Source organism: Eptatretus burgeri, chromosome 1 (assembly GCF_056783735.1).
Source record: "Eptatretus burgeri isolate ZD-2024b chromosome 1, Ebu_testis_v1, whole genome shotgun sequence".
NCBI lineage: Eukaryota > Metazoa > Chordata > Myxini > Myxiniformes > Myxinidae > Eptatretus > Eptatretus burgeri.
In genome coordinates this window covers 126,528,050-126,551,052 of record NC_140961.1, presented here as the reverse complement: position 1 = coordinate 126,551,052, position 23,003 = coordinate 126,528,050, and the positions used below count along the sequence as shown (strand labels likewise).

General features: G+C 39.1%; 3 protein-coding genes across 5 annotated transcripts in view; 2 read left to right on the top strand and 1 right to left on the bottom strand.

Moving 5' to 3' along the window:
• Window positions 1-11,529, top strand: part of LOC147035371 (uncharacterized) — a 73,097-nt gene extending 61,568 nt beyond the window's left edge. For both annotated transcript variants that reach the window (XM_085897145.1, XM_085897153.1), the window contains exons 7-11: window positions 711-895; window positions 1,390-1,542; window positions 5,034-5,123; window positions 7,240-7,368; window positions 7,556-11,529. In XM_085897145.1, coding sequence (XP_085753271.1) covers window positions 711-895; window positions 1,390-1,542; window positions 5,034-5,123; window positions 7,240-7,368; window positions 7,556-9,927 — 2,929 coding nt within the window. In that variant the 3' untranslated portion in view covers window positions 9,928-11,529. The remainder of the gene's footprint in view (window positions 1-710; window positions 896-1,389; window positions 1,543-5,033; window positions 5,124-7,239; window positions 7,369-7,555) is intronic.
• A 2,408-nt stretch (window positions 11,530-13,937) lies between these two features.
• LOC147035370 (V-type proton ATPase subunit G 2-like) lies at window positions 13,938-19,720 on the bottom strand. The gene is made up of 3 exons (XM_085897192.1): window positions 19,544-19,720; window positions 14,749-14,849; window positions 13,938-14,546 (listed from the first exon to the last, which is right to left on the bottom strand). The coding sequence occupies exons 1-3, from the start codon at window positions 19,623-19,625 to the stop codon at window positions 14,334-14,336; spliced, it is 396 nt and encodes a 131-aa protein (XP_085753318.1). The 5' UTR covers window positions 19,626-19,720; the 3' UTR covers window positions 13,938-14,333.
• Window positions 19,721-19,765: 45 nt separating this feature from the next.
• DOLPP1 (dolichyldiphosphatase 1) overlaps window positions 19,766-23,003 on the top strand; it is a 37,909-nt gene continuing 34,671 nt past the window's right edge. Inside the window, exons 1-2 of one of the 2 annotated variants that reach the window (XM_085897176.1) lie at window positions 19,766-19,915; window positions 19,998-20,136. In XM_085897176.1, coding sequence (XP_085753302.1) covers window positions 20,040-20,136 — 97 coding nt within the window. In that variant the 5' untranslated portion in view covers window positions 19,766-19,915; window positions 19,998-20,039. The remainder of the gene's footprint in view (window positions 19,916-19,997; window positions 20,137-23,003) is intronic. The other variant, XM_085897165.1, reaches the window with a different exon arrangement.

Here is a 23,003-nt window from a genome sequence, read left to right as displayed (position 1 = left end):
GGATTCGGACGAAACTTGGTGGACAGGTTGGGTGTGTGACAAGGAAGAATTGATTGGATTTTCGTGAAAATCTGGATCTGGATACGAGACTGGAAAGTGATTCTTCACCATATAAAGATACGGCCAAAAACATATACAGCGCAACATCTCAAATAGTTGCGAGTTATAACAAAACTGGATGGATGAGTTTGGTACGTAACAAGAACAAACCGATTAGATTTTTATTAAGGTCTGGAGGCCTACCAGATTATCACTGGGATACAAAACATAAACTGGTTAGCCCGGTGGAGGTATGTGCTCGATTAAGTGCCATTCTTGTTGTAAATATAATTGATGCTGTGTACTGTTTCTCCAAACTGATTTGCAACCAGTAATTGGCAAATTAGACACTATACCCCCTGATGTCGTTATAATACCGATACAAAAAGACTGATTTTATTGAATATTTATTTTGCCTTTATGTTTTTTGTTTTCTTTGTTTCCTTCATTGAATTTATTTTTCGTTTCCTCCTCTCATAATTTCCCCTTGTTTTTCCAAATTGAGGTTGGATACGATTATTTATCTTTAATAAAAACGGATTTTTATAATATTAATTTTTTATCGTAATGATTTATTTTTGGAAGAAAGTTAATTTAAATTGAAAATAAGTTTACATAAAAGTTTTGAAAACATGCATGACATTTTTTTTTCTTTCAATAAATATGCTCAGGGACCTGGCAGCAAGGAATTGCCTGGTGGGTGAAAACCACTTGGTGAAAGTGGCAGACTTTGGCCTAAGCCGCCTCATGACTGGAGACACATACACGGCACGGGCTGGAGCCAAGTTCCCCATTAAATGGACAGCCCCAGAAAGCTTGGCGTACAACAAATTCTCTATCAAGTCAGATGTCTGGGGTGAGGGCCTAAAAGCAAGTTGTGAGATGGTTGTGTGATGTACTTCCATCTGTTACATGTGGCGTTTTGCTTATAAGGAAGTCACCTTGCACTCACAATTGATCCTTCCTGTTTTGTGACTAACTGAGTAAGGCTGTCTTTATTCACCTTTCACAAATTAGTCACAAAGCAAAGGCATCACAACCTCCTTGACATAACAAATGGCTGACATGAAAATGGAAAGCAGAAATTAATAAATGAAACATGAAATCCATATTGCTTTTTGTAGGTTTTGTACACAGTATTATGAATGAATAGAGCAATAACTCATGTTTTTTATTCCTTTGTTATAGATTGTTGTTTCTTTTATTAAACACATGCTTTTGCAAAAATTTTGCTTACAATACTATTTCTGTGTTGAATAATTATAATTAAAAAATTGTTTCCTTGAAATTTTTTTTGCCTTTTTTCATTATTTCGATCTTCATTTCCTGTGTCCTTTTCCAACTATACAGCATTTGGGGTGTTACTTTGGGAGATAGCAACCTATGGACTGTCCCCATATCCTGGCATTGATCTGAGCCAAGTCTACGAGCGTCTTGAGAAGGGTTATCGCATGGACCGGCCCAAGGGATGTCCGCCTCGTGTCTACCAGCTAATGAGATCCTGTAAGAATGATTGGGATGTTTATGAGATGGAAGGATGTTAAAAACAATTTTCGACTTTCTCATGAACACTTAGGTTTAAGTCCTTTGTTTTGTTGTGAAAAATTATTTGCATGGGACAACACAATATTGTGGAGCATGAGAAGTAGGAGTGCAAGGTGAGAATGGAAGGAGTTTGTGAAATGGTACAGGATAGAAAAAGTACACATCACTACGCTGGTGTGAAAATATTCACTCCAGAATATGAGTTTACATTCTCATGCCCACGATGTTGCCTTTTGGGGACTATAATGAGTAGCAGTATCTACCTTACATTGTTTAGTTGACGCAATCAGAGGGTTTATGCTGCTTTTGAGAAGACATTGCATCATCTGTGCCTTTGTTTTTATCTCACCTGGAATGTAGTTCCGGGGAACTTATTATTAATGGGAGAAATAAAAGTGCATGTCATCCTGAAATCTTCCTCGGTTCCCAATAATTTGCTTTGTAATATTTTTTTTTAAGAAAAATACGGTGGCTCTCATTTGCTGTTTAACTCTCATTCTTGGCTGAATATTGCATCATCCATTCATTTCCTGCATTCACAATGTTATGGAAGCATTTTTTTGTTTGTTTCAAAAAAAAGGGATCTGGTTTATCACCGATAACTTTATTACCATCGCGGAAGAAGAGGGTATTTGCATTTGGGTCTGTTTGTTACTTGGCGAAATCTTCGATTTTGTCAAGTATGTTGGTCTGTTCCGTTTGTTGGTTTGTTTGTTTGTCCGGTCGTCTACAGCCCAAACGGCTGGACCAGTCGTTCTTAAATTTTTACACCTGATAGGCAATCCACCTGAGACGGTCCGCGTCCAAACCCTGTCTTAATCGGACTAAACGTCAGGACGTGACGTCACACAACGTGAAAACACATTTTTGGACATAACTCAGTGACCGGAAGTCGTAGCGACTTCCGGTTGACGCCAAATTAAACTTCATTCAAATATCTAAATGATTACTAAATGCATCTTATTACAAATTACGCATAGTTTTCGCAAGCGTATGACGTCAAAGTTTTTCCAATTGATGTCATTTTAAAAAAAAATATTTACGCTCGTGTGCAGCCGAAACTACTGAAGCAATCGTTCTCAAATTTTAACACGTGATAGCCAATGTTTCTGAAATAGTCTGGGATCAAATCACGTCATAATCACACTTAACGTCACGACGTTACGTCAAAAAAAGGTGAAAACAAGCTTTTGAACATAACTCAGTAACCGGAAGTCGTAGCGACTTCCTGTTGAGACCAAAACAAACTTCAATGGAATATCTAAATGTTTTAAAATGCATGTTAGTACAAATTATGCACAGTTTTCGCAAGCGTATGACGTCAAAGTTTTTAGCTATTGGCGTGATTTAAAAAAAAATTCTATTCATTCTACAGGTCACAATTCTTTACCGATTTGGATGAAATTTTAACAGCTGATTGAAATCCACAGTGCAAAAAAAGATATGTGACTTTTGGTGATGTTTAAGATCAGGATCTGGATTCTGCATCACTTTATATTATCGCCCATTATAAATCAATGGGGAATGTTGTGAATTACACATGGCTATTTCTCAAACAGTTTTGCACTTATTATATTGAAACTTATACTGTCTATTTATGCATGTAATATTAACATGTGTACAAAGTTTGATCGAAATTGACCCAAGGTCAAGGTCAGGGTCACCCAAAACATGAAAAACACATAAAATACGTATTTTTGTTTTACAACATATTTCAAACCTGATAATGGGATCGTAAAGCTGGTTGAAAAGCAATGTTCCTAGGTATTTTCAAATATTTTCTATGATCAGAATGAAGGCAACAAGCACCGATGATTAAGTTGTTGAATGTCACATGGTGGCTTTAAATGAGTTGTGAAAATTTTCAATCTTCTGCCGTTACCATGACAACACACGCCTGATAATTGTTATTTGTGACGTCGCGTCATTTTATTAATGTACGAAAAAATAAACACCACACATTCCATGACATTACAGCTTGGACCACCACACGGAAAGGTCAACTAATTCGCCAAGTGTCATGCTAAGCACGATTTTTCATTTGTTTGTTTGTCCGCCCAGAACTTTAGTGGTTTTCTCCGCAACCACTTGTCAGATTGAGACGTTATTTTCACCATTGTTGCGACTAATCATGTAGAATGTTTTAATGATAATTATGACCTCATAGGTCACGTGGTGTGGCAGCCATGTTGGAAAAATGGAAAAAACTTTGCACCTCTATCTCTGAAACTGCACCAAGGAAAAAATTGAAACTTGACACAGAGCAAGTACTCCTCATGGGAATATGTGATTTTTTTTTCTTATGACATCATAATTGAATATGTAGAACGCCACATCCAATCAGAATGAAAATTTTTGAGGGTCATCGAAGGATAAAAATGGTCGACAAAAAAAATTTGATGACGTCATCGGTCAGGTGATTCGGCAGCCATGTTTTTTTATTATTAAACCTTCAAAAATCTTCACAAATGGCTGAACAGATCGAGGCGAAACTTTACACTTATGACCGCTTATCCATGAGGAACAAAAGGGTCACATGTATGACATAGGTCACATGATTTGGCAGCCATATTGGATTTACCCTAAAACCTTAAAAAAATACACCACTCAAAAGAAGTTCTGGCAACGGTCTGCAATCTCCGATTGCTCTTTTTCTTCTTGTTGTTGCATAACATGGACAAAATGTTTTCTAAATGTTGCAATGCTTGGAGTCAAATCCACAGTCTTGTTTTGCAATGTCTCATCTGAGGTCTCTTAAATAACCTAACATATTTTATATGCAACAGATGTTTCTGGATGAATACAAAAACGTGCTACAACAGACTTATCCAAATAAACATGACTTTATGCGAGTAGGAATTATTTTGTCAATCGGTATTTGATTTTTGCACGAGTCGGTCAACGAAATTAGCTGATCTTTGCCGTTTCTTTCTGAACGTGGTCTCAGGCTTATGGAGGAGATGTTGCACGATTCTTGCACAGAAATGAAGACGTTAAGACAACACGGGACTTTAATTCAGACAAAAACAGCCAGTGACCTTGGGGGAAGTGACGTCACGGTGCACTCTGAAAACCAGCGATCTTTTGACATTCTTTTGTCTTTGCAGTCAGCAAAGCATTTAAAGAGAACCTTCCCAAACCCTCGCCATGGGATGCCAACTCTTTGGGTTTAACCGTGCTCTATCCTCTAAATGCTGAGCGTCAAGTGAGGAAGCAGCACATACCATTTATAGTCCTTGGTATGACTATGCTAGGGTGGAAATTGAATCGCCGATCTCCTAGACTTCAAATGGACGCTTTAACCATTATGCCACCGAGTCAATTTGTTTTATTTCTCTCCTTTTAATTTTAGCTGGCCTTCACTTTTTTTACACATAGGAATATAACTTTTCTTTCTGCACTCAAGTCTCACTCGATGCTCTACCCTACTTTCACCTCTGCCCTGCAAGGCTGGTCATGGAGTGCCAATGATCGCCTATCCTTTGAAGAGATACACCAGGATTTTGACACCATGTTCCACGACTCGAGCATCTCTGATGGTTAGCCTCATTTGAATGACTGTCTTTATGCACTACAACATTTATCTCGGTCCTACCTTTACCTGTAAGCATATCGCTCAACACTGGAATAGTTGGTTGATGTCCAATAAAGTGGGTGATTTGACAATGGATTAATATCCTTGTCTCATGTGTGAGTAAAGGCACAAGCTGCTGGAGAAAGAGGAACAAGAGAGGTTTAGGCTGTGTTTTCTATAATATGGTCAGAACGAGAATCCATATAAACCATTTAGTGTGAGAGCCAGGCCACACTTGATTAGAATATTGAGCACAAAAGCTTCAGTGATATTGGCGAAATCGACTGTCAGCCCTTATACAGAAAACCCAGTTCTTAAGTGTTTCAAGTTCAGCCTTAGACCCATGGCGCCCATTTGAAATGGAGCCATAAGTCACTTTTGCTTCAACATTTGTGCACAAATGTAATTTTTGGTATGTGGCAACCTCTTATGAGCCTCTTTCAGAATATCAAACTTCAGAATGTGATGGTCAGCCTAATGAGCCTAAGAACACCTCTAATTAGTGTTAATTATAATATTAATTAGATTTTCAAGCACAAGAACTAAACATATCACAAACAAGTAGTGGTACATTCAAAGTACACCGCTCCCATGCCAAATCAAAAATTTGAAAATCACCTTTTTTGCCAAAACACATCTTCACTTTTGTCCCCAAATTTCAACTTCCTAGCTCAAAAGATGGCTGAGTTATCGCCCGGACATGCAAGAAAGAAAGTAATTAATCGATTAATCAAAAAATCAAAAATACTCTTAATAGCCAAATCACTTCATCACTGTAATGTCCAAATATCAGCTCTCACTCAAAAGGTGCTTGAGAAATAAAATAATGAAGTAATTAATCAATTAATTAAAAAATAACGTTTTTGCCAAAGCACATCTTCACTTTTGTCCCCAAATTTCAGCTTCCTCGATCAAAGGATGGCTGAGATATTGCCCAGACAAACAAAAAAACAAAATAGAGTAAGAACTGAGTACCACCTTCCTTCGTCGCCCACGATGACGTCATACATCGCTCAGATATGGAATTTGGAAGGAGCGGTGTACAATAGAAGGCGAGTGAATAACAATATAGAACATTTCACTGAAGAGCGCAAACAGGTCAGCTTAAGTGTCTTAATCAATTGAAGGTGATGAAAGCTTCACGTAAAATGCACCATGGCCTCATTAAATGTCGATCGGCATCCTACTAATCTCTGGAATGGATTAATCCACTTAGGATGACTTGTATGCCTTCTATTTGCGATATGTTTCAATTTTGTGCTTGAAAGTCAAATTAAAATCATAATTAACACCAATTATAGAGGCATTCTTGACACCTCATTGCTCATTTAGCAGACCTCATTGCAATCTAAAGTTTGATATTCTGAAAGGTTCACAAGAGGATGCCATATACCAAAAAATACATTTGTCAAAACAAAAGTGATTTGTGGTGCCATTTCAAATGTGCGCCGAGGGTCTTAGGCTGATCTTGAAAAACTTAAAGAATTGGATTATGCTTAACGGCTGAGAGTCGATTCCTCTAATATCACTGAAGCTTTTGTGCTCAATATTGTAATTAAGGGTGGCCTAGCTCTCACTAAGGAAATAATTTCCTTTCATATTTAACCCCTTACCTCGAGTGACTTTATGCCTTGTTTGGGGTGATTTCCATTTTTAAAAAAGCACATGGTTACTGCTTGCATCATTTGCTGGGGGTGTGGCTGCCGCCGAAGCATTGCCCCGTGTAGGTTAGAGCATAGGTTGAGGTAGAAAATGTCATGGTAATGTTTACAATTCATCGTTTAGTTTGACTCGTGGCACATTAAATGCTTATGACCTGAATTGACCAACCAATTTGGTCCAATACATGACAAAGGCCTCATTCAACAAGGTCCATTCTATAATGTTCAATGCAATTTGAGACACAATGCGAATCAATTTTGATGGCCGAAAAATATTTCATTTTTCACACCAACTTCATTTATCGATTTAACTCATTAAATGTATCGATTGTGTTTCTGAGTTGCTACCCATCCACCATACCATCTTACCCTTCCCTCCAATATTCCTTGCTTTTCCCTAACACCATAAAATTTCTGCAGAGGTGGAGAAAGAGTTGGAGACGAAGGCTGCATTTGTGGGTCGTGCACCAGAACTACCACCCAAAACACCAAAGGCTAAAGAGGGACCTGATCTCTGCGATGCCAGCAGTTCTCGCACTATTGATACCGGTAAATCTCATTGCAGCAGAGAAATCGACAGTATATTATTATTTCGAATAATTTTTCATTCAATAATCCATCATACATGCAACTTTAACTCAAATTTGTCTTCAATATGCTCTCTCTGTTAAAAATATAATTGTTCTTTTTATTATTTAAACATTAATTTTCATCCTATTTTATGCCTTCATCACAGAAAATGTGGAAGGACGGTTGTCAAGCACTGCTGTCACAGATGAGGATCGACAAGTGTCTGGTCTTTTCCGTGAGCGAAAACCTGGTTCTCTCTTCAGTTCTCTAAAGTGGCGTAAGCGCAAGGGTGCACCGACACCTCCAAAACGCAGCAGCTCATTTCGGGAGGCAGATGGACAACGCCGAGGAGACACGGGAGATTCGGTGGAAGGTTGTGCGAAGGTCAAGGCGAGTACAAGTGGGGATGGACAAACTTCCCGGGCTCGACCTAGTCCTCTGGTTTCTTTGGCATCGTCCGTAGTTGGGACTCCAACTCAAAGCAATGGAGGGCTTGGTGTCTTTGCTGGATTGTTCTCGCACGGCACCACCCGAAGGTCTGAAAAAACACAAGATGAGGAAGGTGGTACAGCCAAAGCACAAAGTCGATCAGGGAAGCAAAGTGTTGGCTGTGAAGCATTGCCACGCACTGGCACCCTTCCAAAGGAAGTTGGACGGAAGTCAGACCGAGGAGCGGGAGGGACGCTGTTGGGGCGCTTGAGAGGTGAAGATGGAAGCCGTATAACACGTGTTGCACGTGTAGGACATGCTTCCGCTGGAGCAACAAGTTGTACTGCAGACGGGGTAAATGACTCTCCAACTCTTGTAATGTCGGGACATGTTCCCGAGACGAATGGTCAAGATGAATCTGATGTTCCAAATCCCCAGTGTCGAGCTGCCACACTCGTTATTGAGGGCAGCAGGGAAAGAGCTTGTATAGTGCCATCTCGTGGCTCTCCTGTAGATTCCAAAATTTCCACAGGAAGTGGGAGCTCTATTCAAGGGTCACGTGCTGGTGACTCAATTTCTGTGAAGCCAAGGCTTGCACAGCTACTTGCCCAGAGTATAAACCACACCACGTCACTTGCATCTACCAACACCATCACACTTCCACAGCCCTCAATATCTTCCTCCAACAATTCTGTTACTTCTGCAGCATGTGCCGGTGTCGTGCCATCACCAGTCTTTGTAAACCCTTTGCGACCAGGAAAAGCTTCTTATTGCCGAGGCAGTGATCAAGAGTCTGGACAGTTGAATGAAGATGTGGCACAGAAGATGGGTTTGATGAAAAGTCTTGTGCTTGTAACAGCTAACAGTGCAGTCACCAGCAATTTTTTGACAACAACCTCTGCTACACCTTCAACCTCTAATATATCTTCCAATGGAATGGTGTCTTCTAGTACCTCCAAAGCTTTAGCAGTTTCTTCCATCACAAAGGCCTTAATGTTGACTTCTTCATTATCTTCCAAGGTTTCTCCATCATCCCAATCCCCCTCAGTGACCATCAAGAATTCAACTTCCGCCACATCGTCATCTACAATGACTAAATCCGCCTCGGTTTCATTTTCATCCAACACTGTAAAAACTCTCTCATCCATTTTGTCCTCCACAAAGTCATCGACATCATCTCCTTCCATATCTACCTCGAGCAAAGGGTGGATGCCTGATTATCCTTCCAGTTTGAAATGCTCAACACTTGCTTCAGCTCCTTGCAGTACTGGCAAGACATTACTGACTGCTTCCTCAACTGCGAGTATGGTCTTGACACCTATAATATCTTTGTTAACGGCATCCAAGTCTTCAACGTCAAATTTAGCCACTTCTGCTTGCACCAAAGCCTCCACATCGGCATTCTCTTCACTACCCAATAAATCTTCCATCTCCACCCCAACATTTTCCAACAAATCCTCAACATCAAGCCCAGTCACACTTTCCAGAAAAAACTGCACAACCTCCAGCCCTGCTTCAAATATAATAACTTCATCTGTAACATCCTCCACCTTACTTCCAGCTTTGACAATCTCCACAGTTCCTTCTACCTTGACCCCATTATCAACGAATGTGCATGACCCTGCATTGGGTTCTGCGAGAGGCACACTGCGGAAAACTCAGAGGGATCCTGGACTCGGTCGTCGCATACCTCAAAAGGAGGTTGTCACACGTGAAACCGTGCTACAATGTTCTGCAGAACTGGAGGCTGCTGTCGGAAGCAAACCAACAGCGAGCGGAAATATAGGAGTGAGGCCTGTGGGTAGGATCGCTATTTTAGCAGGAAACAAAATTGGTACAGGATGCATGGCTAGTAATGGCACCACAGCAGTGAATCACGCAGCTGTGTTGGAAGCTGGACAGAGGTTGCTCGAGGCAAGCCGCCGTTACGTCAATGCCATCCGGCAAACTCGGAACAAATTTGAATTCCGCGAGGCACTGGAACGACTTGAAACTGCAGTTCGAGCACTGCAAGTTGCTCCAGGGAGCGCAAGCTCTGAGGAAGCAGCCGCAGCTATGGCACGTCTGCTTTCACATGCTCGTAACTTGGGACAGATTGCACAGAGGTAGTCTGGGTTCCTCTGACTTTGAACTGTCAATATACTTGGCAATTTGCAACTAAGCTTGTAATATGCTTTGGAAGATTTATCTCAGTTGGATTTTGCCAGGCGTACGAAAATTAGCAGCCGAATGGACATCTTACAAGTCTCCACAGCCATTGAACATGCTCTCGTGTTCAAGAATCCTGGCTCTTCCACATCCTTTTTAGATGATGTACTTCATCTTTGTCCATGCTCTATCATATGTAACACTTGGGGGTTGCAGATTTGCTGTTTTATTTCAGAATCTGCATGTACCTGTCTTCTCGCAGAAAAAAAAAGGTTTCTATTCATGCTGATTGTTGGACTCATTTTAACTTTCATACACAAACAAATGGAACACTTGATGCTTGTGGACCAAACCGTAGAAGTTACCACTGTAATGGGATTGCTTTTGTGAGCAGCAGTGGCACAAGACTCATGGAACTGTTTGACCTTCCACCGCATGTCACATTTCTCTTGCACATCCTTTTGCTGCTCGGCCTCCGACATCTACATCTTGCACTCTGCTTTCAACCAAGTTCAGGTCCTGAAATTCCACGGTCATGTGGAGACTTATTTGAAATGATCACAACACCACTACAAAAGCAATGCTTCACTATATACGTGTAGCATATGGATATCTTAAACGCTTCTTCGGAGGCTAAACGTTTTCAAAACAAACATTTCTTTGAAATGTCTTCATCACAATGCCGAGTGCATTAAACATGTTTCGTGCCCAAACTTTATACACGAATGCAGTGTTTTATATATATAAATATATAAATATATTTGTATTTGGCCATGTGTCTTAGCTTTTTACATGTAGCGAGCTTGATTTAAAAAGAAAAGAAGTTTTGTATGTAGTATTTGTGTAGAAATGCCACTGTTACATTATTGTGAAGATTATTTTCAGTGCAAAAACCGGATTTAATCCCATTTTTGTTGCCGTAACATTTACATATGCTGATGTGACTCGTTTTGTGGCATTAAGTTTTCTGCCTTTTTGTTATGCCGACGTAAAATTAATGGAGCAGGAAAAATATTCTGAATATTTGGCCCAACAAAGGCACATTATTAGAGTCTGCCTTTTGATGTATTTGGGTTAGACATTCCAAAAGTCAAGGAAAGGCTTTCTTTTTCTTCTTCTTCATCTTCTTGGATTGAATGACAGGCCACCTATTGTTCTGGTGTTTGGGCAGTTGTCATATTTTGACAAAGCAAACTGCTGTGACATTGATTACCTCTTGGCTGCCGTTTTTTTTTTTGGGTTTTTTTTTTTAACCAGTGAAGGCTCATTGAATTTTTACATCTTGTGACATTGACAATGGGCAAAGATTAGCTTGTGCTTTGTCTAGTGAAATTTTAACACCAGGGTATACAGGACACAATAGCCCATTTGTGATTTACCATGCATAGTATTTGTTTGCCATTAATAATGGTGCCACCCCCTGACTAACAATGTGCATTTGTTTGCCACAGGTTGAATTATAGACAAGTTAAGACTGGTGTTTTGTTCACTCAGTGAAAGTGCATTAAATACGTTGGTCCTTCCTTTTAAAAGATGCAAACTGAAATGGAATGGGATACAAAACCTTGTCTGTCCCCTTCCTATGAGAACAATGGTATGGCTTTTGCACGTGCATCAGACTATTTATTTAAAACAGCCATTGTGCCTGATGCTTGCATTCTGTCTTAACAAAAAGCAGCACTTTTATGAAAGCTTCACTGTTTGGAATACCAAATATATAGAAAGCAAAATGAACTGCTGAAAAGTAAACTTCTCTATCCAACACTACAAATTCTGAAAGAAAGGGTTTTGATGTTCAGGTTCAAATTTATAATCCCTTTAACTCTCATGTTATGATCATATGAACATCGTTTAAAACTGCCATTACCACCAAAGATGGATGAACTATGATGGACTGTTATAATTCACAGAATTTTGCTTTGGATGTAGGATAGCCTGGCTTATCACAACGACAAAATGTTAAAAGCATTAAGTCACTGGGAACGTCAGCAGCACAAGGATATATGTATATAAGCGAGGTGTTGAGTTGATTCGTGATGTGAAGGAAGAGGCATGAATTTTGAAGCTAGGTGGAGGAGAGGAAGGGAGTTCAAGGGAAATTTCTGACTCTAGGCCTGATTTTAAATTGATTTGTTTGAGAATTCTAAAAACACCCATTTCCGATAAAAGTGGCAAGGGAGGGCAGCTATAAATTGGAGGTGACAATCTTCGCTTCGAACATTCTATGTACTCCCTGAGTACAACCACTAAGTTAATGCATTCTCTCCCCCTTCCCCATCAGCCACGTCTGTGATTAGTGTTGATTTTACCAAAACAGAGAATTGGCATATTTTACAATGGTTTATTCAGCAATGACATTAAGTTTAACTTATTCTGTCCAGCGATGTAGGTATGACAAGTCCCCACTTTCACATAAACACCAAAACCTAACTTGGAGGTGGCCATCCACATCAAGAACATTGCCATACACACCATGAGTACAACCACCACTTTAACATTTGTCCAGTGGTTTAGGAGTGCATTAAATAGAGCACATATGTTTATTGGCCAAGTTATCATTTAAGGATTTCATGGAGATACATCCCGCATCGGATGGGTACAATGATACGAAACCGCTGGGACTTGTAATGCTCCCACTGGGAATGACACTCCATGATACACTTACATGGAGAATTTGCATCGCCTCCTCCCGACTGACTTTGTAATGTCAAACCTTCCTGAAAATTCACCATGTACAACCACAACACCAACTATTTTCGTCGAGCAGTTTGAGTCTATACAAGTAAGACTATATATATATATATATATATATATATATATATATATATATATATATATATATATATATATATATATATATATATATATATATACAGTATGACTGTGATATTGATTATTCCCGTGCTTTCAAAGAAAAGCGGGAATATTGTGATTGTCTCCGCCGTCCGTCCGTCTGTCTTACCCTGTAACTCCTCCTACACCATTTGAAAGAGGAACTTGAAACTTTGGTACATAGTAGGTATGTGTATGAGAAAGTGCACAACACTTTCGGATTTTTGATATGATCCCTCGAGGCCGGGCCAGAGGGGTTGGGGTTATGGGGGTAGATTTAACAACAACAAAAAAATGTCATAGCTTTTTAAATCAAACATATTCATGAGTTATACATTTAACAACATTTTTTTAAACACATGATGATCAGAGGGTGCTTGGGGGGTCGGGGGTGCTTCGCGGATAGGGGGTCAAAATAGCTCCTACATCGTTTGAGCTAGGAACTTGAAACTTTGGGACATCGTAGATATATGTATGGGGAAGTGCACAACACTAGGATTTTTGATATGACCCCTAGGGGCCGAGCCAGTGGGGGTGGGGTCATGGGGGCTGATTTAAAAAAAAAAAAACTTGCGTTAATGGGACAAAGCAGTGCGAGCGGGAATATGAGATGGTGTGCCAGACAACGTAGTTCTAGTTTAAAGTATGATTCTGGAACATTGGAGGGGTTAACACAGGATTGGAGACAAACTAATCAAAATTTGGCATGTAAATGCTTTAGCTAAAAGATTTTAAAGTTTGCTCTAAATAAATAAATAAAAATTCCGAAAGAATGTCAAATCATTTTGGGAAATGTTTTGCATCAATCATGTGTTTGCAATGAGGTTGAAACAATTTATACAAAGCCATATATTTCCAGATTTATATATAATGACAGTGCCAAAGTTTACACAGTAACCAAATCATTAACTGTAGGTGGAGTTCAAAGTAGGAATGCAAAAGGAAACGTCAATTCTGACTTTTCCTTGGGACAAAAGGGAATGATTGCATTTTAGGAGGTACCAGACCAAATGAGCTTACATCACAATTAGTTTTATACATTAAGCAGTCAAAATAAGAAGAAAAAAAAAGTCACCGTCAGGCCACCTACAATCAAAACATTGGACAGGTACTAGACTTAAGCAAGAACCACCACGATATCAATTTTTATTTTTATTTGCACAAACGGCCAAGGTAAGTCAAAACCCTGATTCCAAAGTCCACTTTTGTCATGCTTCAAATGATAAGGCAAAGTTGGCAAGGCAAATATTTCTCCAGAACTGATAAGGTATATGACTGGGTGGTGGAAATAGGGGAATAAAACATTGTAATAACTTTAATTACAAGAATCAATAGGACAGCATGTTAAAGCTCAACCTGGCACCATTGCAGTTCTTTCATGTGTTGCAAGAATCAAAGCAACCCAAACTTCACAGTGCAAGAAGCAAGGAACGAAGCAGGTTGTAATGGTCGAAACAAACAGGATTGAAAGGATTACCGATAAAGGAAATGTGGGGGAGAGGAAAGAACGAGAGGAGTTGGAGAAACTGCTTGACTTAAAGCACGGCAGTTTCATCCGCCATTTCGACCACATTTTCGTTTGAAGGAACAAAGTTAATGTGGACAGTTGGCGTCACTGAACAAACAATGTCGATCACACGTGAGATAACCGCTTCCTGGTTCTCTTTGTAACTACTACAAATCTTCTTAACTCGTTCCTCGGTCTCCTGCTGCATACGCTCGATGCCATCTCCCTGCGAGCCCAATACCTGTCGGCAAGCCATTTACCAATTGTTCACAGAAAATCTATGCGATCTTTCCATAAAATTCTGGGGAAAGGTCAAGAAAGTAAATCATTTTCTGTTGACATTCTTAGACTTTATAACTTTAAAACAAGGTGTTTTCACCACCCCATACTCATGTCTTTCAACGGCCCAAGTGGTCATGGAAAGCCTCTTTCCCTGAACTCACTTTTGCCCGCTGCTGCTGAAACTCCTTCTCTCGAGTGCGTCTGTACTGTTCCAATTCACCCTGTGCCTCTTCTTTAGCTTGTTTCAGGCGCTGTGTCTTCCCTGTTTAAGAGATAGAGAAATATGGTACATGGTCATAACACATAACCAGGAAGAGATGGAAACAAGTGGATGTTTGTATAAATATTTGTTTTCTTTAAAAGTCAAATCAAAACATTTTTTATCCACTCTGAACTGATAGTCTTTTTTATTTTTTATTTTTCAGTGAGCCAAGGATCTCAGTGGAGCTTGCACGCATGCACAACTAGAAGGGCAAGCAGTAGAGCGCATATCTCTGCCCCGCAATCGCTGATCCACAATAACATATCGGGCCCATTACATTTTTGAAATACAAGTACGTGCCCGTATGTGCGTGCACATACGTGCATGGCCATACGTGCAAAAAAAAAAACTTTCAAACCGCGAGCCAGAAACAACAACCACACAGGCCGTTCCTTCACTCTCGCGTGCCCGTACGTGTGTGGCCGTACGTGCAAACCAAAAATAAAAAAATAAAACTTTCAAACAACCACACAGTCCGTTCCTTCGCTCTCATAAACAATGACTGGATTGGGGCATTGTGTTTATCTATAAATGCGCATAAGAAAGCGAGAAAAAGTCATCACTATCCGGAAGTGGTGCGTGCCTGTACGGAATGTTCACATGCATTCCACGAATTATCGCTTGCATTGAAGTAACAACTGCTGTGATGCTTCCACACACGCAGTTAATTAAAATTCAAATATAAATCAAGTTTACCTCCCTGTGTTTGCTTGCCATGACATTCGCTGCCAATGACCATTGCCACTCCTACGCCACGGTATCTGAGGCGCCTTTCCCCATCGTAACCGGCACGGCCTGTGACGTCATCGTCGGCAGGCCGTGCACCGGCCTACGCAGCAACGTGTCTTGTCAGTGGTTTGGTAAATAAATGGCCATAACTTGGGAAGCACTTGTCCGATTAATATTAAACCTTGAAAAGGCACATCCACAGGGCGCCAGCAATATACCTGGTAAGTTTCAATTAGATCGGACCAGTGGTTGTCGAGAAACAGCGGTCACACACACACACACACACACACACACACACACACACACACACACACACACACACACACACACAATTACAAATAGATACTGTACAGTACTTTTTTGGCCCTATCAATGGTGAAGAATCACTTGAAAAATTAAATAACTCGTATCCAGATCCGGATTCAGATCTTTACCAAAATTGAATAAATTCTTCCTCGTCACACACCCAACATGTCCTCCAAGTTTCATCTGAACCTGTCTACAACTTTTTGAGATATCATGCTATATATCATTTTGGCCCCATCTCTCAATGGTGAAGAATCGCTGGATCCACATCCTGATCTTCACCAAAATCCAATCAATTTGTCCTCGTCACACACTCATTTCAGCCGGATCCATCAAGAACTTTGAGATATCCTAAACACAAACAAACAGGGGTGAAAACAACCTCCTTCACCTTCAGTGGTGTCCAGAGGTAACAATGATGATGAGACATCGGTGTACTTTCACATGAATTACAAGGACAGTACGAGTAGATAACTGCATAATGTTTGGAATTTGAAGCTGGGTAACTTGCATCATGAGCCAGAGGTTCAAGTGGGAATACAAGCTCATACCGAGCCTTGCTCCTCCTGCCCTCCATAAAGTCCTCGCTTGTCACTCATTCCTAAAATCCTTACCTGCTCAACCTCAAAACCCAGGCTGGTTGTCCACCTGCATTCATCATTTCCCCTTATTCTCCCGATTGTGGAATAGTCTCCCTGTGTCTGTAGTCTCATCCTCTTTACTTTACTTTCAAACACACTGCATAGCACTAACTCCTGCACTTCCAACATCTATTCTCCACATTGATTCTTTCTAATTCTGTTCTTAGGCCATTGTTACTTCTGTTTGTATACGTCCATCTCCCACCCAACCCCCTTTATACCCTTTGGTAGTTTATGAACCTGCTTGCATTTGTTGTTCAGCTCCTCCATGAGCCTAAACCTTTGTAGATGAGCCATAAGATCACAAAGTACATGACGTGTTGGACAAGGAGGCTGGTTGAGTTATAACCAGAAGAGAAACAGGTAAGCAATCACACTAACCCTGACAGCATTGGTGAGGTCTCTTATGTTCTAAGCATAAGGTGAACAAGTACAGCTGGTGGAGGGCATCAGCATACAAGTAGTGAATTGTAAAAAAAAAAAAAAAATTGTATACATAGTTGAAGCTCATAAAACATGTGCATGGTGAAGGAAACTCAAATGAGGGAAAACTGTTAAATTAGGAGGGCTTTGGGGTGGGTAGAAGAGATCATGGTTTTGGACTGGGGATGATCTGAGATGGCGAACAGCTGTCTTGAAGACGTGGAGGGAAGAATGATGTGAAAGTTGACTTCACAGGTAGGAACAAATGAGTGTTGATGGTGGACTGTGTGAGCCCTGCAGAAAGGTGGTTGAGGGGGGGGGGGAGTGACCAAGCACAGAAAGAGCAGAGGTTGCAAGAAAACCAGAAACTTGCAAAGAGTGCAAGACTTCCAAACTTTACTTGGTCTCTGGACCACTGAGGACGATATTTGTTGGCAGCTCATCCGATTCTGAAATGTTGAATTTATGCTGTAATCCAGATGGTAGGAGTGAGCAGTATACAGTAATTCCATAACAAGAACGATTATTAACCTCCGCCATCGAAGATCGGAGGTTACTGTTTTCACCCCTTTCTGTTTGTTTGTTTGTTTGTTTGTGTTTGTTTGTGAACAGTATTACGGAAAAACTCCTAGACGGATTTCGACGAAACTTGGTGGCGGGTTTAGGTATGCTCCAAGAATCATGCCATTAGATTTTGGACTTGGTCCAAAATCCAATATGGCCGCTATGGCGGCCATTTTCAAAAAATATTTTAATTTTTTTTTTGCATTTCTACATGTTTTGAGTGATTTCCAACCTCCCCCCCCCCCAAAAAAAAAAATTTGCAACTTTTTTTCCAACAAAATTTCGATTTTTTTTTGCATTTCTACATGTTATAAGTGATTTCCAACAAACAACATGCCAAAATTATAATTGCGGCTGATTCTGGAACTTCAGGTGGATATACCCACGTAAAATCAATTTCTGTCTCAAGGAATCTAGTTATGACGAATGAATTGAGTATGTAAAAGTTAAAAGTAAAAGGGAAAGTTGTAAACCATAACTCTCTGAGCACTGTTGACGTCAAATTGAATGAATAGGATATCAGGTTCACTTGAGTGATCCAGCAGTATTGGCGGCGGAGGTTTTGCACTCTACCGAGTGCTCCCCTTCTAGTTGAAATTTGATTTGATGATCCTTCCAGATTTTGCTCAACCAACATAATTTGAAGGCAGCGATGGACATGGTGCAGAGCCCAGCACTCAAGAGCAAATCATCCAAACTTAAAATGGCTCGATGGGTAAAGGAGTTCCCGAATATCAAGATGTGTCCCATTGGCTTGAAAATGGTCACGGCGTTCTCCCCAAATCAATGATCCGTTCGAGCCAGGGCTCGTGTTATTGGTAAACCATCACCTGCCAAAGTTCGGAAAAATCCACGCCTTATCTGGTTATCCTAACCAGATCACCCTGCGTTGGACATATTCCATGAACCTTGTGTTTATTCAGCGTGGTCCCATAATGAAGGTGTGGGTAAGCTAATATCCAGCATCTTGTGCATTCCCTTGTGAGCAGATCATTCTGCAGTTTGGATTCAAAAATCACTCCAAGATCCTTTTCGTGGACCACTGAAGCAAGGGTCATCCTCATAGTCATCGGGGTCCACCTTGTCTTCTTGTTGAAACTGCCATCTCAAGGTAACATGAAGGAGCCGTGTGTCAGACCTGATCAGTTTACGATCAGCGTCTTCACGGAGAGACTGGAGATGCTGATCTGGTGAGCAATCATTAGTGTGGTCGCAGGTAGGTCAGCCATCGGAGTCATGGATCGAGAATGTGGCACAGGGAGGACGTCAATGTAAATAAGGAAGAAAACGGCCAAAACCACACAACCCTTGTGCTTCGTGAGGACAACCTTTACCTCCAAACCAGGTCGTCCATCCTTCGCCGCTGTCAAGAATCATTCACCACGAAAAAAAATTTTGGTTCGCGGGCACCAGCAATGACCACTATTTTCATTGTGTCTGTCTGTCTGTTTGTGACTCTCTCCAGAGCATAGCTCCATGACGTTTGATGCGATCTTGATGAAACTTGGACACAAGCTAGATATCATGGTCTGGTTGTGTCTTTTTGTATGAGGGGCGTCCCACGCCCCCTTGTGGGCGGAGCCACGCCCACTTGAATTTTATTTATTTTTTTTTTTCTCGCAATTTCATTTCCCAGAAGCTGTGCGTAATGTCCATAAGTACAACATATAAAAAAATCCGATTTGATTTGGTCAATTTTGACGGAAGAGATAGGTTTTTACGGTCGGGCTTCCTCAATAATTCCCACGAACCATCGTCGCTTCCCGGCTAGTTTATTTATTTATTTATTTATTTATTTATTTATTTATTTATTTTAACCCAAAGCGGTTATTCCATAAGATGCTTCTACGAACCGAAATCATAAAAAAAAAAATTACTCAAAAAATCACAAAACAAAACAGAAATGCATCGCAGAGAGTCAAAGAAGGAAGATTTCCACAGAACAAGAAGTCGCACTCCAAGCCCAGAGTGAGATTTCACTCCCTCTCCCTCTCTCCTCCCCCACGTTCGTCTAATACGGACAACACTTACGTCTCCGAGCCTCTGCCACTTTCTCTGCGGCTCGTTTCTCTGCTTGCAACAGCTGCTGGATCCCCTGAGTCTGGCTCGCCATAACGCACAAGACGTTGTGACGTCACTTCCGCATTGCGGATGTTTTTTTTATTTAACTCGATTTTATTTTCTGAAAAGTTTCAATGACGTCATAGAGCCGCCACGCCTACCATTAAGTGGTCACGCCCACCCAATGACGTCACCATAACTTTTCTCAAGGAAATATCGCACATTCAGTGTGATTTGCTTCACAAACGCAAAGCTTTTTCCTTATTGTCACCGCTGAACTGCAAATACAGTACAGTACAGTGATAGCACATAATGGGAACAATGGAGAGTCTTCTTTATTTGGTATGCATCATTTAGTCTGTCTGAGAGCGATGTCTGTTCGAGTGAAGTGGTTTGTGCAGTTTCCTGTTTCATCCTTCCTCAGGCAAAGTGAAGGGCACACCCCGAACGGGGTCTTTCGGGTGGAATGGCGGAAACGTGCGCATTGACACAAACAGCGTCGAAGGAATTGAAAGAGGGAGAATGGCGCCCAATTTCTTTAACACACGTGCAGTATCCTGAAGGTGAGGACGAGGGGTTTTATGTCCTTTTGTTTTAGCGTTCATTGTGCTGTTGGCGTTCCTGCCGGAAAAAAAGAAAACATTTCGGGTAGTGAGGTGTTGTTGAGAACGCTGTTCTCTCGTCTCCAAATTAAGAAATGAAAAATGGAATCACGGTTCAGCACATCCTTTCAACGATCCACACCCTGAGCGTCAGTTACAAACAGTGTTTGCTCATCGACTTGCAAAATGTGGACGTGCGAAACAAATACAACACGGCTTCGTCGAATGTGTAATAAATGATGGAAATGATTGCATCGTGCATGTTCAAAGTAGAAAATTTAACTTTGAGGCACTGTTATTAAGGATGGTGGTTTATTGTCCCTGGGATTGCTCTGTCGTTGAGCACACGTTGAGCACACGTTGTCGTTGATCTCCTTTGTGGAGATCACTTGATGACAGGGCACAAAGAATGGAGTGGGAATGGGGTGTGAGTCGAGCTTGGGGAAGGAAAAAACAGGTACAACTGGAGCAGAGGGTTGGGAGAGGGAGGGAGGAAGGAGGAGGGAGGGTGGAGGTGGAGTTAATAAATTAGCCATATTTGTGTACGTAATATATATGTCATATTTGTGTACGTAATATATATGTCATATTTGTGTACGTAATATATTAGTCATATTTGTGTACGTAATATATTAGTCAGATTTGTGTATGTAATATATATGTCATATTTGTGTACGTAATATATTAGTCATATTTGTGTACGTAATATATTAGTCAGATTTGTGTATGTAATATATATGTCATATTTGTGTACGTAATATATTAGTCATATTTGTGTACGTAATATATTAGTCAGATTTGTGTATGTAATATATTACTCATATTTGTGTACGTAATAAATTAGCCATATTTGTGTATGTAATATATTAGCCATATGTGTGTATGTAATAAATTAGCCATATGTGTGTGTTTAATAAATTAGCCATATTTGTGTAAATTATAAATTATATGTATATGTTTTTGCAATAAATTAGCCATATTTTTGTTTGTAATAAATTAGCCATATTTGTGTCGAATAAATTAGCCATATTTGTGTTTGCAATAAATTAGCCATATTTGTGTATGTAAGATATTAGTCATATTTGTGTATGTAATAAATTAGTCATATTTCTGTATGTAATATATTAGTCATATTTGTGTATGTAATAAATTAGCCATATTTGTGTATGTAATATATTAGCCATATTTGTGTATGTAATATATTATCCATATTTGTGTACGTAATAAATTAGCCATATTTGTGTATGTAGTAAATTAGCCATATTTGTGTACGTAATATATTAGTCATATTTGTGTATGTAATAAATTAGCCATATTTGTGTATGTAGTAAATTAGCCATATTTGTGTACGTAATATATTAGTCATATTTCTGTATGTAATATATTAGTCATATTTGTGTATGTAATAAATTAGCCATATTTGTGTATGTAATATATTAGCCATATTTGTGTGTGTAATAAATGAGCCATATTTGTGTATGTAATAAATTAGCCATATGTGTGTATGTAATATATTAGCCATATTTGTGTATGTAATAAATTAGCCATATTTGTGTATGTAATATATTAGCCATATTTGTGAATGTAATATATGATCCATATTTGTGTACGTAATAAATTAGCCATATTTGTGTATGTAATATATTAGCCATATGTGTGTATGTAATAAATTGGCCATATGTGTGTGTTTAATAAATTAGCCATATTTGTGTAAGTTATAAATTATATGTATATGTTTTTGCAATAAATTAGCCATATTTGTGTTTGTAATAAACTAGCCATATTTGTGTATGTAATATATTAGTCATATTTGTGTATGTAATAAATTAGCCATATTTGTGTGCATAATAAATTAGCCATATTTGTGTATGTAATAAATTAGCCATATTTGTGTACGTAATATATCAGTCATATTTGCGTATGTAATAAATTAGCCATATTTGTGTACGTAATATATTAGTCATATTTGTGTACGTAATATATAAGTCATATTTGTGTATGTAATATATTAGTCATATTTGTGTATGTAATAAATTAGCCATATTTGTGTATGTAATAAATTAGCCATATTTGTGTATGTAATATATTAGCCATATGTGTGTATGTAATAAATTAGCCATATGTGTGTGTTTAATAAATTAGCCATATTTGTGTAAGTTATAAATTATATGTATATGTTTTTGCAATAAATTAGCCATATTTGTGTCTAATAAATTAGCCATATTTGTGTTTGTAATAAATTAGCCATATTTGTGTATGTAACATATTAGTCATATTTGTGTATGTAATAAATTAGCCATATTTGTGTATGTAATAAATTAGCCATATTTGTGTACGTAATATATTAGTCATATTTGTGTATGTCATAAATTAGCCATATTTGTGTATGTAATAAATTAGCCATATTTGTGTATGTAATAAATTAGCCATATTTGTGTACGTAACATATTAGTCATATTTGTGTATGTAATAAATTAGCCATATTTGTGTATGTAATATATTAGCCATATTTGTGTATGTAATATATTATCCATATTTGTGTACGTAATAAATTAGCCATATTTGTGTATGTAATATATTAGCCATATGTGTGTATGTAATAAATTAGCCATATGTGTGTGTTTAATAAATTAGCCATATTTGTGTAAATTATAAATTATATGTATATGTTTTTGCAATAAATTAGCCATATTTTTGTTTGTAATAAATTAGCCATATTTGTGTCGAATAAATTAGCCATATTTGTGTTTGCAATAAATTAGCCATATTTGTGTATGTAAGATATTAGTCATATTTGTGTATGTAATAAATTAGCCATATTTGTGTAT